Source organism: Aythya ferina (assembly GCF_964211825.1).
Source record: "Aythya ferina genome assembly, chromosome: 1".
In the NCBI taxonomy this organism is placed as follows: Eukaryota; Metazoa; Chordata; class Aves; order Anseriformes; family Anatidae; genus Aythya; species Aythya ferina.
In genome coordinates, this window is record NC_140296.1 from 174,668,680 (window position 1) to 174,684,878 (window position 16,199).

Genomic DNA, 16,199 nt, shown 5'->3' on the forward strand with positions numbered 1-16,199 from the left:
AGCAAACAGAGACTGAAGATTTTGTACAAAGTGGAAATATACGGAGTGTCATTACGGTCATACATTTCTGTCAGCAGAAAGCAGTTGGGAACCGGCCAGGCATTGGGAAGCCTTGTCCCCGGAGCTAACTTTAGATGAGACACCCACTGGACTTCCTGCCTGAGCTTGTGTGCAACTTCTGGCTGCAAGAGGGATTCCAGCTACTCTTGATTACAGACAGACCAAATGTCCTAAATTATGAACAAAGGTGAAGACAGTACTCCCCTGAAAACCCACTTTTCAGCACCTTTCACCCTTTTCTGGATGCAGAAGCTGGGAAATTCACTCTTTCAGAATCCTCTGAAGCCTTCCCACTACAGAAATTGCACTCGACGGGCAGCACTAACTCAGTGACTGCATGAGGCACCTAGGGATTTATGCCAGAAATTGCTGCCTGTTTCCCAGATCTGGAGTTCCAGCTTGAGAAACCGGGACATTGAGTTTTTCTAAAGGGCTTGAAAAGTCTCTCTCTTCAGGGAGCAATATCTTCAGGCCCATATGTGACTACTTTGTGCTAATGCAAACAGGTTACAGAAGCCCCCCTTTGACACTGGGCAAATAAACAAAAGTTGGATGTATGTAAACTTGTGAGCCTTTCACAGAAGCCCTATACTACAGTCAGGGTAAAATCCAATTATCTAGGACCACATTCAGTTTCTCTAATCATAAGATCTCTAATTCTTTTCCTGCATTTTCCTGCCACATTTACGCCTTGCTGAAGTATTACAGACAGCATCCTTCCTCACAGAATCTGGACTTTGAGGTAATTAACATCCTACTTGTGCTGAATAGGGCAGGGATCCTGTGACAAACTTAGCATGCGATCCTGTAATTTGAGACAGCATCATAATAAAAACAAGATAATTGTTATTAGTCAACAGCTTATTCAGTTTTGCCTTTTCTCCAAGATTAACTGCAAAATCAAATTCACAAAATACTTTCAGCCAGAAAACATAATCTAAGTTTAAAGAACTGGCACAGGTCTTCCTTCAAATCTTCAAATTATTCAATAGTTTTAGGTTAGGCTTCCTATTCAGTTTCTATTTCTAGCTACACCTGAGTGAATTAGCACACATCTATTTCATGGGCAGGCTTGGTGGAACTGAATTTTATTCAATCTTTCTGGCCACTGAAAGTGACCAGTGGCAGACAAGGAGGCTGTGACGTGGAAGGAGCAGAGTGGAAAAGATGCTGCTAAAACTGAGCAGAAATTACAACTGCTGGTAAACATGAGTAACCAAAAATAAAAATTGATTTTGACAGTTGATTTTTAGTAGAAATAAAAATAAATTCTACCATGACTGCTTACAGGAGACTGCTCTAACCACAAGGTATACGACACTCTGTTTGTTCTGATGCTACCTCATTTCATATAAATACATAAAAAATAAAATTCATCGAACCACAAAAAGAGTTTAAGGAGGATTTTTATAACATGCTAGTCAGGGCCCTCAGTTGGGAAATGGAAGGTCTTGGTTCCACTGCATGCTCCAGAAAATGATTAAATATTTTTCCAGAGACCAAAGCAGCATCAAATGAAGAAAACTGTCACAATTCTCTGAGGCAGGGTCAGGTGGGTATTCAGATCCCAGAAGGAAACTCCATTTCTGGTAGATTTAGCATTTGTTTCCTACAGCAGAGGGAGGAACAAAACCACCACAACCCTTCACTATGACAGCTAACCCTTCACTTTTCCAGCTAAAGTTTGAAGCAGCTCCCCTACAGCTCTGGTGCACCTTGGTGTACTTTGGGCTAAATCTATCCCTTCATTTTCACTGCTTTCCAAACTCTATCACTATGGAAACTCTTTGTTTCTTTCTTCTATGATTCTGTTTCCAATTTCAGTTTGATATGAAGCAAAAGACCTTTCTCTTTGGTGGCCAGGATGAAAAACAAATGATCTAAACAGCTCCAATCATAGTATCTACATATAAGACAAGGCAGGCTTAATCTAAATGCCTGAATATGGATGTTTGATTTCTTGTACGGTATGTTTTTATGGATGTATGAAGAAAACAGCATACTTCCTCATACACAAATAAATCAGTAGGACCTATATCTCCACATGCATAATACAGTTCTCCTGTGTGCAAACTGAAGGGGTAGCTAATACCATCATCAAAAGGTTGTCATTCCTTGAATAGTATTTAGTATTCATCAGTGAGAGAAATGCACAGGCCAACTCAGTTACTTGTAAATAGTCAGTTTACAGGTCAAAGTTTTGGACAGTGCTGTCTGGGAACCAGCTCCAGCTCTTGTTACTTGGTGGCAGCACTGCAGCAGTTTCTTGAATGGATTCCTGTATGCAAAAACCATCACCAGCTCAGGCGCTCAAAATTAATTGGCCCAGCAAGCAACTCTTGACACTGTTTAACCTGTTTCTTTAAGCTTTGTCCTCCCACAACACTGACCCACTTGTAGAGGTAGACTGAATAGGCAATACATACCTAAAGCAAATGACACTGATTTCTGTCATTGGAGGAATGAAACACAGAGTTGTCTTTTTTGATTTCTACAGGGCTTCTCTAATAGCTTTAGGATAAGTATATGATTTTATACCTTTTTGAATCCAGGCTTATACCTTCCTGTGCAATTGCAGGCTACACTTGTATGGCACTAGGGGAAAGAATGAAATTGAACTCATCAGCATGCCATTTGAGCATCAGACTGCCAAAGCATGTGCCATGAGGCACCCAGTGTTAAGTTTTGCTGGAGTCAACTAGCTAGTCTTTAGAGATAAATGAGATCTGAGGCAGGAGATCTTCAGCTAGAGCCAGAAGCCTGTTAGCTGCAGAAAACATTAGGTGAGCTGGGGAACTTTGAATTTGGCTAAGGGAATAGAGACCTCCAGGTCTTCTTCCTGTTTTGCTACCTAAGTCTCTGACTGGAGCAAGGCATTTCTTGTTGTCTTCAAGCTTTCCTTGAAAAAAAGTCCTAAACTCACTTGCTGGCCAACAAATACCTGAGTGTGTCTGAATTTATAAGGTATATGTGTTTATATGTAGAGTGTGTGATCCTATATTTATAGATAAAGGATCACATACAGAAATCCTATACATGCATACACAAAACTTTATGTGTGTATCGGTTTATGGCAAATATGTATTTGTAACTAATCTAGTGATCTGTCACTTTTAATTGAGTTCGGTGACTTTGTCAACCTGTACTTTCACACCTGAGCCAATGACTTCAGGTATGTTTAGGGAAGTAGAGATATAGCAACTCAGATTCAGTCTTGTAGATGAACTGCATATGCTGCAAATGCAGTGGAATGATATTCTGTTAGAACAGCTCTACCTGTTGTATATGAGAAAAAATTATCGCTACTCATAGTTGAAACAAAGAAGTACCCACCCATTCTGGAGTATGAAGGTTTTGTTGCTCTGGCACCGTTCCATAAGTGGGAATAATCACCTGGTTCAATTCCAAGACTAAAAATAAACAAACAAACAAAAAAGTCAAGCATTTTAGGATTTTGTGCACTATTGTCTCTTCTTCCCTCAACTTTTTTTTTTTTTTTTTTTTTTTTTTTTTTTCCTTAATTAATGGTTTGTGGAGAAGCCACTTTATTGCATTTTGTGTCTCAGAATAATATTTGTCCCTCAGACTTCAGTAGTAACCAACAGGTGACAAGAGAGCACAACAGATTTCACCAGGATGACAAGTTAATGCTTGGTGATCCTACCAACCAAGTTAGTGATGCAATGCATTTCTTTGTTAGCATGTGTTATTTAGTGTTTCAGAAAACTCTGTCTATAGACTAGCTGTAGTTAGTAGTATCTTTCCGTGAATAAGAGGACCAGAACTGGCTCCACCTGAACAAATAACCCTATGTCATGCTGACTGTACTTAGGCAATATCAATTAACAGTACAAGGGAATTTTTCAGAAATCCTGCAGTGAGTGTGACACAGGTGGTGATGCTTAAAAAAGCCACTACATAACAGGAATGCCTTTCACATAACATAACTACAGGTTCAATGTGTATTGGTGCCCCAGTGACTTCTAACTCATTTCCCTAGTAATACCTGTTAGGAAACAAAACAAAACAAAGAAAAAAAAAATAAAAAACACCTGTAAACACTTGTTTTCCTGAAAATAAAACACAGATAAAAATTGATCTTGTGAAGTATGCTACTCTGTGATACCATTATCAGTTATGCTGGGAAAACTGGCCACCAGATGAAGCACTGGATGGATACCATACAAATTCAGCCTAATAAAGCCTAATAAACCTCCCAGAAATAAATTACTAGAAGATCTATAATTGCTGCAACATTTTGGTTTTAGTTTCTTAGCAATTTGGGGGCAGGGGTGTGTGTGTCTTAAGAAGTCAGGTAACATCCTGAAGCTGAAGATAACATCAAGTGGCTGAGGGGAAGCTTGCTTTTTGCCTGTGCTTGGTGGGTAAATGGACCTCATGCTATTTTTAGATGCGTAAAATACAGCATCTGAAGTGTTTTAGCCAAGTCTGTCCTGCACTGAGGAAAAGGTCATAGATGTAAATGATACCTAGTGTTGTCTGGAAAGGATAGCCTCCAATTAAAAAACAACAACAACAAAACTCCAATACTTTAAAACATAAATAAATCAAAGTACTTGAAAACAATCAAATCTATAGTACACTTAAGAAGGATAATTAAATGCACATTAGTTACAATGCTAGAACCAACAACAGTTATATGCCTGAACTTTTTTTTGGCTTAAAAACTTCATTGATATGTAGCCAAATACATATAGAATATGCAATACTCAAGAGTTTAAAAAATATATATATTTTTCACTGATGATGCTCACTTATACCAGCTGAAGATATGTCAAAACACTTAGAAATAGAGCACAGCATGATTGTGTTTGTTCAGCTCTACAAGTCAACAGAACTCCCTCATGGTTTCTAAGTGGCTAAATTCTCTGGTTTAAGTACAGTTTCTTACAATTTGGTAGGGACTTCGTTCCAGATGTTGAACTGTCAGTTTCCAGATCTCTACTGTTGTGATAGTGTATACTACGGGGAGGACAAAAAAGGAGCTCCGTGATTTTTTCCATCAACATAGCTTCAGAAACATCTGAGTCACAACCTCAAGGGTGGCCCAGTTGAATAACCAAAGTCTGTGACCTCCCAAAAGCATTAGCATCTTTAGAAACATTTGCCAACATTTAAAAAGAAAGCAGTAAAATGTGGACTAGAGCAGCGCACAAACATCACATGCTGAGACCATAACGTGAAAACTAAGAAAACATGGGCACATCTCAGCTGTAAGATTGCTGTATTTGCACACCATTACATTTTAATGTGTTCAACTCAATCTAATGTGAGAAGGGAAAATACATACCCCCAATGTCAGTGTAATGGGCATCACCCTACTTTCCTTTGGCATTCTTCTCTATCTAGACACAAAGACAGAAATATACAAAGTGCTTCTTAAAACCCACAGAAGAGGGAATATTTCTGCTCACACATAATGGGTAGGGTGAAGGAGAAATATAAGCATGTTGCTTTGAAACCTAAGCAACTGTTCTGAAACTCTGCATGTCATTGCACAAGGCAAACAGATGTGGACAGCATCATCTCCAGCCATGAAGACTTATGTCAGCCCCTGAACTGCAGTGAAAAGAATCGTGCTTTGAAATGGCCTGTTCATGACATCCCTGTGGTGTGCAAACACACCCTCCTCAGTGCTGTCTAGAAATTCCTTCAGCCAGAACTGAAAAGAAGGGGGAAATGTGGCATTCACAGCAGGAAGGATAAATCCAGATCTCCCAAATCTTGATGTATCTGGGACTGGCCAGGAATATCCTCTGGAGAAATTATATGTGAGTACAATTTGCTTCTGCCTCAGTGTCTATGGCCAGCATTTCTTCCCCATAATATGGTAAATATCAAGCTTACTTCATCATTTTATCAATATTTATAATTTTAACACATTTTCACATGAAATACAGCCCAGTACAATCCCCGGTCCATTGGTATAATGGAAGGACTCAAGCAAAAGGGATTTGCTGTTCTCAGTTCTTCTAAGATATTAGCCCAGGACTTCTATCAAATTCAGTGCAGCACTCCTTTGCCCTTCAGGACTGCCTCCCAAGGGACTCTGTCAACCAGCCTCCTAAACAGCCCAAAGTCTGCCCTCTGGAAATCCAGGGTGGCAATTCTGCTAAACGCCCTCCTTACTTTTCCAAGAAACAAAACCTTTATTAATTCATGATCACTATGCCCAAGACAGCCTCCAGTCTTCACATCACCCACAAGTCCTTCTCTACTTACAAGCAAAAATGTCAATGTGGAGCCAAAAATATAGTACCTTGACACTACCTGAATGTGTGCTTAGGTCAGACGTGTTCTGACAGTGGTTTGCTAGGACAGCTATGCCAATCTGGGCAGTTGTGGTTTTGGCTGGAAGAGGTGATTCCAGTCTCTCAAAGAAATAGAAATGGTACCTGCAAAAACTCAGCTTTTCCAGAAAAGGCTGCATCCACACAAAGTGCTTTTTCCTGCCTCCAAAATCACTTCATTTATTTCTCTCAATTCCCTTCCAGCATTATAATAAGATCAGTTTGAAGAAGAGAGGGCATGAAAGAAAACTACACCAAGAAAGTCTGGGGATGGACATTAGGCAATATTTTCTAACCATGAAAACAGCAGGACAGACTGCCTAAAGAGGCAGGTGGGGTCATTTGAGGTCTTCAACATCAGTGATTCTTCAGCACAGATTAATTAAATGTGCTGGAAAATTCTGAGCCAAGTTGAACCTGGCATGCACCTTAGGTAGATGGCCTGCATTAGCATTTGTGCTCCTTTACAGACCTCATTGTGTTCCCATAGTTGTGGCCAAAAAGATATTTTATATTAAAAAGTATTTCTGCTGATATATTTCATCCTCAGAAGCATTATCACTCCTGTTAATATTTGGGTCAGAGCTCGTCAAGTGCAGATGGTTATAACATTCTACCACTTAGCCAGGAAATCAAAGGAAGTGTAAGGGAGTGAAGAAATCTACCAGATTTGTGCTGGCATTTTCTGATTTTAACTGACTAATACATCATTTTCTACCTTCAAGCAATCATAGGAACATATGCTTTTGTCAGAAAATTTTATCTAATTTCTTTCAATTGTAATAATAGATTTTGACTTCCTGCTCAGTGACAATAGTTGGTCTTTGTTCTTACAAAGGATGCTGATTGTTGTAAAAATTTGAAGTACTAGATCTGCGCATGCTACTTTACAAGAACATCAGTAAGGACAAGGGGTAATGATTTTAAAAGAAAGAGGGGTAGATTTAGATTAGACAGTATGAAGAAGTTATTTACTATAAGGGTGGTGAGACACTGAAAAAGATTGCCCAGAGAAGCTGTGGATGCCCCATCCCTGGAGGTGCTGGATGGGGCTTTGGGCAATCTGGTCTAGTGGAAGGTGTCCCTGCCTGTGGCAGGAGGGTGGAATCAGATAATCCTCAAGGTCCTTTCCTATCCAAACCATCCTGTGATTCTATGATCTCAGTAGTACCTGAAACCCACTAGAAGCTGGAAATATAGTCTGGAAAATTGAAACTAAGCCCAGATTTTTTACTCCATCTTCTGAAAGATAAAACTGGGAGTGCATCATACAGAGCAGTTGGGGCCACTATTAATTTTATGGAGTTTCTGCATTTTGCAGATTCTCAGGTGTTGAAAAACAAACAAACAAACAACAACAACAACAATAACAACAAACAACCACAAACAACAAACTACACAGCCCTAGGAATTGATTTCATTTAGGGCCTGCTCTATAACAATTCATGTGAAGATAAGGAACAAATTGAAGAGATAGCAGCCAAACACTGTGACCTCACATACAACAGACTGTCCGATAAGGCAAAACCTTTTCCGAGCTGCCCACAGATTGATCTGCAATCCAGGATACTGAATGGCACTGCCAACATTTCACACCTCGCCTCAAATTTGCCCATACACAAGTTCTAACAAGTCTGTGTCAATCTCATGTTTCTCCTTTACAGCCTGTGTCCATTCCACACTTTGGGACATGCCAAGAAAGATGAATCCTTCTGTTGAGTCTACCAGTGGTTTGATTTATGAGCTTTATGGGCTTTGCTTTCTCACAGGTTGGCCAATATTTCTGACTAGATTGACTAAAGACCCTAAAATATCTTAAGAGGCAGAGTAAAATGTCTAGTCTTTGCCTTAGTTAATTGATTTGACTGTGAATTGTTCTGGAAGTTCAGTGATCTTCCATTGAATAATTCAATTTCAAAGGTTTTCACAAATATTACTACTAGCAATTTCTACCTATTGCTATGGCACAGGTGAGAGACAATCACACACTGATAGGCATGGAAGCTGCTTTCCCTTTTGAATAAATGTAAAAAAGAATTAAACCTTTCCTTAGAGTCTGAATAGGAAAATAATAAGAGCCACTCAAAACACAAGTGATGGGGATAAAAGTTTTTTGAGAGTGCAAACTAAGAGGCCTGAGAACAGGGAAAAAGCAATACACAGAAGGGAAAAGAAAGATGTTGTCCAAAAAGTATTAATGACAAGAAAACCGCAAAGGTATCAAATAGGCTGATGTTTGAAAAGACAGCTGGGCTTGTCTCTATAAGCAAAGACATTGCCAAACATGCCTGAGGCTGCCAAACTTTTTGTGCCAAAGAAATTATTGGCTATCATTGATTTCTTCTCTAATGGAAATAATCAAAAGTGAAAAGGGGCAGCAGCAGTCTAAGCTTGAAAATCACCTACATAAGCCAATCTAACAGACAGAGAATTGTTCTGAGAAGCAAGAATGGTTTTATAACACCAAACTCATAGCACTTGTTGCTTCACTTCCCTCAACAAACCTATGAGACATTGCAAAGGAGAAGATCTTAGCACTGGCACTGAATATGGTACCTCTTGAGTAACCATGCCTGCAAAGCCAGCAAGCAATGTCTAGAGTCCTGCCAGAGCTACACCACAGTTTCTTAAGAACTGGACAAATGCTAGTAGGGTCTCCTCACCTCAGCACTCTGCAGCTGTGTTTGCTGAAGACCGGTTTTATGATACCATCACTCATAAGAACCTGAGAGGCAAGCAAGCAAGAAATCCCACCACACAGGTCCTGCATCAGAAGCCGCAGGATAGCATGAAGGAAAATCCTGGATATGAACTGAGTCCTGCAGTGAATAAAAATTACTTGAATCCCACTTTCTAATCAAGTCAATTTACTTTCACCTTATTTCTCAGAAAAGAACAAACTCCTGCTGTCTTGCATAAAACTAATGTTTCAGAATCATCTTCTCAAAAGGACGGCTATTGACATATCTGTCATAAGAAAGAGTACCACATGAGGAAATGGCAGCCACTGTCTGTATAAAACCTGTGGAAATAATAATGAGCAGAGAGCATCATTAGCAGGTAAATGAGACTAAAGAGCTGGAGTAGTCTCTGACTCCCAAAAGGGGACTGAAGTGAAGCCACTATCCCAAAAGGGACTTGATGTAGATGTCAGCTTTCTGAAGAACATTCAGCCCTCTGTCTCTTGGTCCAAATGTAGTAAAATCATGGTATTTAAGTAGAAGATTTTGTCCTGGCTTTTGAGGAGAGAAGGGGGAAGAAAGGGTGCAGAAAAAAATATGCCATGCTGTTTTAAATGCTCTGGAAGATCAAAGAGGAGGAGAACAGACACTAAAAAGGAGTTGCCTGTCTGAAGAAAGATTTTGCTTTTCTGATTCTTAACACTTACACAGAAAATGAAGACACTCTAAACTTGAATATGAGCTCCCAGGCTATGAGCAAAGAAAGGTTTGATTATGTGGTATTTAAACTAGACAAAAAACTGCCTTCCCTCCTGTTAATTTATATCAGATTTTATATCCTTCCCCATATAAATTAATCTAATAGCTATTATTAAAAAAGCCTCTCAGAACTGATCACAATTTGTTTTCAGGGCAGATCTTGGCATACATTATTTTTGCAGTTGAAGTAAAACCATTGCAAAAGTGTATTTTTTCTGGAAACTGAAACTGTTGGACTGATATGCTGTTTTTTGACAGCCAAAATCTCTTTTCCTAGTACAGAGTACTTCTTTATTGTATTTTATTTTTTATGTTCAGTTCAATCTATAGGAGTTCTTTCAGATCTAAGAAACTGTAGGTGTTGAAAAAGCAAGAATATGTATTTTCCTTTTAAAATGTCATGAATCAAAGAAAGAAAGAGACGAGATCCAGCATTTTAAAATAGAATTAATCAAGGCACACAACTTCTATGAACTACTCCTTGTTTAAAAATTGGTTTTAAACATAAACCGTTCTTTATGGTCTTAATTCTTATATATCAACCCACATAAAAATAGATTAATCACCTAGACAATTTAAAAAACCAAAACTTCCCAACCATCAAGTCTTCCTTAGTTAGGATAATATGTTAATCTAATTTCTTTAATCTCATAGAGTAAATAAATGAACACAAATAATAAGGAAAATAATTTCCTATGTTATTCTTCCAAAATTGAACCTGATCATTTCACCTTGTTATCAGGATCTTCTTCAATGATCAGAGCTCTGTCTGTGTTGAAGTGACTGTTGCAGACTATGTGTTCTCTGGGATAAAGGCTATCCACCACTCACATGTGAGGGCAGCCATTAGGGTCATAGGTTATGAATGGTTTCACTTCATTTCACCAAAAGACTATTGTCTTGCACTTAATTGCATCCATTCTTTTAAATTCAGTTATTTCACTGGAATATTTTTTAGTTTTATTTCTTATTTGTGGACCTTATTTGAAGAATATAAGCTACTAAAATTTTTTCATTTTTCTAAAAAAAAAAAAAAGTATATATTTAAAGTAAAATTGAATTATTTTCATAACAAACTATACATTATAACCTGTTGTTTAGAGTTAATAAGAGATCTATACAGCTGCTGTTGGTGTAGAATTCCTATGGTTGCTTATGGACTTACAGTACATGAGAAAACTGATGACAATTAGTAATGCCAAAATGACTTTTCAAGCTGTGAAAAAATTGTGTTATTTGTACAGTCACACAGAGCAGATATACAGGTATTGTTAAACTGAAACCTAGGCTATGCCACATAATAGGAAAAACATCGATTTTAATTTCTGATGTACAAGTACATCCAATACAAATCTATACAGATGCTGTTGTACTACAAAGAAAGTGAAATGGCTGTCTTGGAAGATGATTCTTTCTTGTTTGAAAGCCTATTCTTTCCATTCAGTTATCTTTTCTTACAGCTGTGCAAACAAAGTTTTGGGAACATGTGGTATGATTTTCAAAAATAAATACCATTCCATGACTAACCCTAAACAGAAAGCATGTTCACTTGGTAATATAATAGAAAGAGCACTGCTAATCTAACCCTCTGCTTCCTGAGGCAGCCAGACCAGAGTCGAGGTAGCTCATCGAAAACCTATGTAATTAGCAGACACTTACAGAACAACAAATTAGACTGTGGAAATTCTTTTGTTGATAGCAGTGCCTAAACATTTAAGAGGAATTGAGTTAGAAGATTTACGGGCTCAGTAACCAAATTTTCAATCAGTTCTTATGTATCCAGAGCTCAAATGGACAAAAAGATCACTTTCCACTGAAAGTGGGACTCTTGCCCAAAACCTGTGGCAGAAATCCCACATTTCCGTGAGACCTGGATTAGCCCCAGCCTCACTTTAGAAAACAAACACTGGGCTAATATCTTTTTAGTTACAATTCTGTGAATCCAGAGTAATCCACTGAAATGCAAATGCTGGCTCCTGGTTCTCATTGCTGCAGAGCACAGCAGAGCCCAACAATCCATGTACCTTCCTCTGTTGCAAGTACAACGAACAACAGTTGACTGTAAATCAGTGCAAAAAATGTTGCTAATTAGACTATTCTATTTTTTTTTTTAATGAAGCTAAACAATTTCAGTTTATCCACCACCATCTGAAATGGCTGTTGATAAGAATTATTTTATCTTTCATCTATCAATATGTAGTATATAGATAAAGAAATAATTTTTCATTTTAGAATGTTTTTAGAATTACAGCTAGCTATAATTTTAAATGAGATTTGGTATACTTTTTCTCCATGTACTGGTTGTAGACATGTCAAATAGCAAGCTACCTTTGTCAGAATATAAAGTAATGGAATAAACTGCCAGAATGCTTCAGAGTGATAATCATTCCATGCATTATTTTCAGGTTGGAATATGGGCTTGAATCCATCTCTTCCACTTACCACCTTCTACCTTTTAATAATCTGTTAAATGACTTAAATGCAATAAAACTATGCAACATGTCCTATTTTTTTTTTCCAGTTAGGAGCTTTTTGTTTTAATTGTGCAGGGAGTCGGGTAGGAAACTGCATTAACGTTGGCTGTTAAATGAGTCTATTTTATGCTGTACTCCAACTATGTCACATTGTCATATACTGAAACACCCATATGCACATACTTTATTTCCTTCATTTTTAACAATAGTGCAAATATTATTATTCTTGCTGCCCAAACTGCAAATTCTTCCAGTCTCTAGGGTTAAGAAAAATAACAACCTCAATCCCATTAAGTACATAACACATAAAGGATCACCTGGGTCACTGAGTGAAGTGGCACCACCTTACAGAGAACTATAATTTTTAGTTGTATTTGCAAATTCTGAGAGAAATTCTACTGAATTCTACTGAGAATTATTCTACTTGGAATAATCTGTCGAAGTCTAAAAATGTGATCAAGAAGAATGGGATTTTTTTTTCTCTCTCTCTTTCTTTCTTTCTTTCTTTCTTTCTTTCTTTCTTTCTTTCTTTCTTTCTTTCTTTCTTTCTTTCTTTCTTTCTTTCTCTCTCTCTCTCTCTCTCTCTCTCTCTTTCTCTCTTTCTCTCTTTCTCTCTTTCTCTCTTTCTCTCTTTCTCTCTTTCTTTCTCTCTTTCTCCAGGTAGCAGAGAATGAGATCCACTAATTCTAAACATGCAAAAGGCATATGGACAGATTTGCAGAAGGTGTTGGGCATGTAAAGTTACAGATAAATTCCTGCTGAGGTATTTACTCAAGAGTGTCCAAGCACACTGACAGTTTTATGCCTAATTATATCAAACACATACAAGACACTGCATGTGGCCCTCAGTGACCAGAATCAATACATCAATTTCATTAACTAATCCTTCAATTTCATTAACTACAGTTATTATTTCCCTTGCTTAATTAATTTGAATGCAAAATGTTTTACGAATTTACTTTCTTCTTATGTACACGGCTTATCTAATATAACTAATAAACATGTTTAAATGTTGTTTTGCTCCATGGTTTATTAACTCTACTTACCAACAAAATGCATCTTAATACAAATTCTGAGTATACAGTAATTATCTATTAGATAAGAAATAAGTCATATAACAGCAAACTAAAAATCAAAATGAGCATTGAGCTATATACCTGCTGAAATGAGCATGCATCTTTGGAATTAAATAAAGGACATAGGGACCTCAAACAGGATTTGGGAGTAACCAAAACAGTCAGGTCCAGAACAACGAACCACAGCTGCAGGCTAACAGGAGACTTCCTATGTGACTGTAATGCACTGCAGACATTTCCCCACTGGGTCACCAGGGACCGGGCTGGGTGTAGCCCCGGTTATGCCCTCTCAGTTCACAACATTGTTATTAAGCAGAATAAAACTGTTTTTACTGCCTGAGCTATTCTACCAATCTACAAAATAATAATAATAAAAAACAGCCAACCAAAAAAAAAACAAACACCTTTCTCTTGGGATGCCTTTTAAATATAATTTGAAAACATGATTAAAAACTTTACACGGCTTACCTATTTATTACAACCTAAAAGTCTAAACTGCAGTAAATTAAGTCACTTGGTTTAATCATTCATTTTTGGCTGATACTGTGCTACATGGTAGAATCCGGTTTTCAGTTTTTTTTAAAAAAAAAAATAAATTAAAAAAATAAATTTATATCTTAATGTGTCAAGTTAGAAGATCAATGGCTCCAAACTCAAACTCACAAACACTGCAATAGTGCTGGTTCAAGACTGTGATCGGTGATGCCTATATTAAAGAAGACACAGGAAGGAACTGGATCCTGGCCTTCCCAGTTCAGACATGTTTCTTACTATGTAAACAGTAAAAGGTGCACCATACCACTTGATCTATGACAGAAGATGGATTTAAAATTTAAATTTTAAAGCACAGGAAATATATTTTTGTTATCAAACCCAAGTTGCTATTCTTTCTTCTTCATGACCACATCTCGCTTTTTATGCCAGATGGGGCTGCAGTGAGGGTGAGTCCAGGTTTAGTCAAGGATGAGGAATTGTCTGTTTAGAGACTTGTTTTTGCAAAACTTGGATGGGATATAGAGACTGTAGGAAGACCGAAAGGCAGAAGGATTATCAGACTGTCAGAGCTCACAGCCTTGGAGAAATGGCCTATGTCCCAGCTTCAGCATCTGGTATACGTGATGCTGAGCAAGCTGCTTGAGCAATGTTTTGCCTCACTTTCCCCAGCAGAATTATTGAGCTAACTGGCCAGGGTGCTACAACCAGCAAGCTCAGCACTGTTGCAGCAGACCTGAGCATTTGTCACTAAGTCAGCTGCAGAAGTACGGAGCAAGAATACTTGGAATAGAAAGACTGGGAAATGCAATTTCATAAAAATCACCACAAAACACTTGTGATTGGATAGCATTTTGGCAACTTTGTATAAACGTTTGTCAGACATAAAAACAGAATGGTGATGCTACTAGGTTGTACAGATTTGCTTGAAAATGATTTATTTTCATATGGACCTTCATGGATGTGTCATAGGAAGGCTTGCTGGTGACATGTGTGTCTTAGTCTAGTGCTCCATTGCAGATCTCATTCATGTGAATGCTTCACATTCCTCACTTCTTATCGCTTAAGTACTCTGCATTCCTATCACCAATATGGATTGCTTAAACTCCAGCCCTCCCTAAATGGGAAGTTAAGCAAGCTGACACTCACATTTCTTTTGGATACAATGCTCAGATACACCAAAAGCATCCTAGAAACACAGAGGAATAGATGAATAAAAATATGTTTGCTGTGCAAGGCTTGGATAATCTGAGTTAAACAAGGCTTGGAGCCATGCTCTTAATGAGAAAGATAAAAAGAAATCTTCACTTACTACCAGTTTACTGAATGAGGCAGGGGACTTAAGAAGAATAAAAGAACAGCATGATTGTGTAATTAAAAAGTGTAACATGCATGCAAACAAATGGCAGGAAAATTGAAGTTGCCTCGGCAACGTTAATTCTGACATTGCCTAACTTGTAAGTGCTTGACTTTGCAACCTTAATGCTAACATTTTTTAGACATAATATATAATTAGCCACAGCCAATTAGGGATGCTATGGCTCCTGTTGGTAACCCATAATATTTACATTTAAATTTGGAGAAAGATTACTGCTGGCTATACTGCATTATTTAATTATACAGTCAGTTTAGAAATGAAATTATATCTGAAGCATTTGAGAGATTCCCTTGAGCAGAAGTGATGGAACAATTATTACTGCAATTTGGCATGAAGAAACTGCTGTAAGTCTAGAATTTCACCTAATCAGACAATTTGATTAGTGGTCCTTGTGTAGGAGCACTCTGCACCGCTGATGAGTAATTTCAAAAGTGTACTGTAAGAAAAGTAATCATAATAAGTATGGACACTTTTCCTTAGCAACTAGTGTATCAAATTTATTGAGTTTTAAAAATCAGTTCAGAATAATGTAATTAGCATAAATTCAGTACCATGGTGGAAAAACAAAGCAGTATATTTTACCTTATTGCAATCACTATCAATACGAAGCTTTGGATTCTGCTGACAATTCAGTTCATGATACTCAACAACTACAACTAGGCAAAGTCTGACAGCTACGTGACAGCTGTGACTTTGAAGACACAGAGGTTTCTAAATTAATTTCTGAGAAAAGAGGCGTTAATGGGAAGGATGCCTGATGGTGGCATTATCTTGAAAAGCTTGTAACATTATCAGCCCTTGTTGGGACTAGTGATCTGTGACCCGTCTTGTGAGCCTGATTTGTGATTTGTCCTGTCTATCCACCATAAGAAGAAAAATCACTGCTTGCCTGTGGTAATTCAGCTACAGATCTTAACACTAGCTCCTGTTTTTATTTTATTTTATTTTATTTTTTTAATTTTGTGTGT

General features: G+C 37.7%; 1 protein-coding gene and 1 long non-coding RNA gene across 2 annotated transcripts in view; one reads left to right on the forward strand and one right to left on the reverse strand.

Moving 5' to 3' along the window:
- The window catches only part of LOC311431127, a 106,863-nt gene extending 93,564 nt beyond the window's left edge, over positions 1 to 13,299 (forward strand). The window contains exon 2 of the long non-coding RNA XR_014689259.1: positions 12,946 to 13,299. This is a non-coding gene — a long non-coding RNA (uncharacterized lncRNA). The remainder of the gene's footprint in view (positions 1 to 12,945) is intronic.
- ANO6 (anoctamin 6) overlaps positions 1 to 16,199 on the reverse strand; it is a 73,023-nt gene that overhangs the window by 41,498 nt on the left and 15,326 nt on the right. Inside the window, exon 2 of the mRNA XM_084508350.1 lies at positions 3,394 to 3,470. Within this exon, the coding sequence (XP_084364476.1) occupies positions 3,394 to 3,470 (77 nt within the window). The remainder of the gene's footprint in view (positions 1 to 3,393; positions 3,471 to 16,199) is intronic.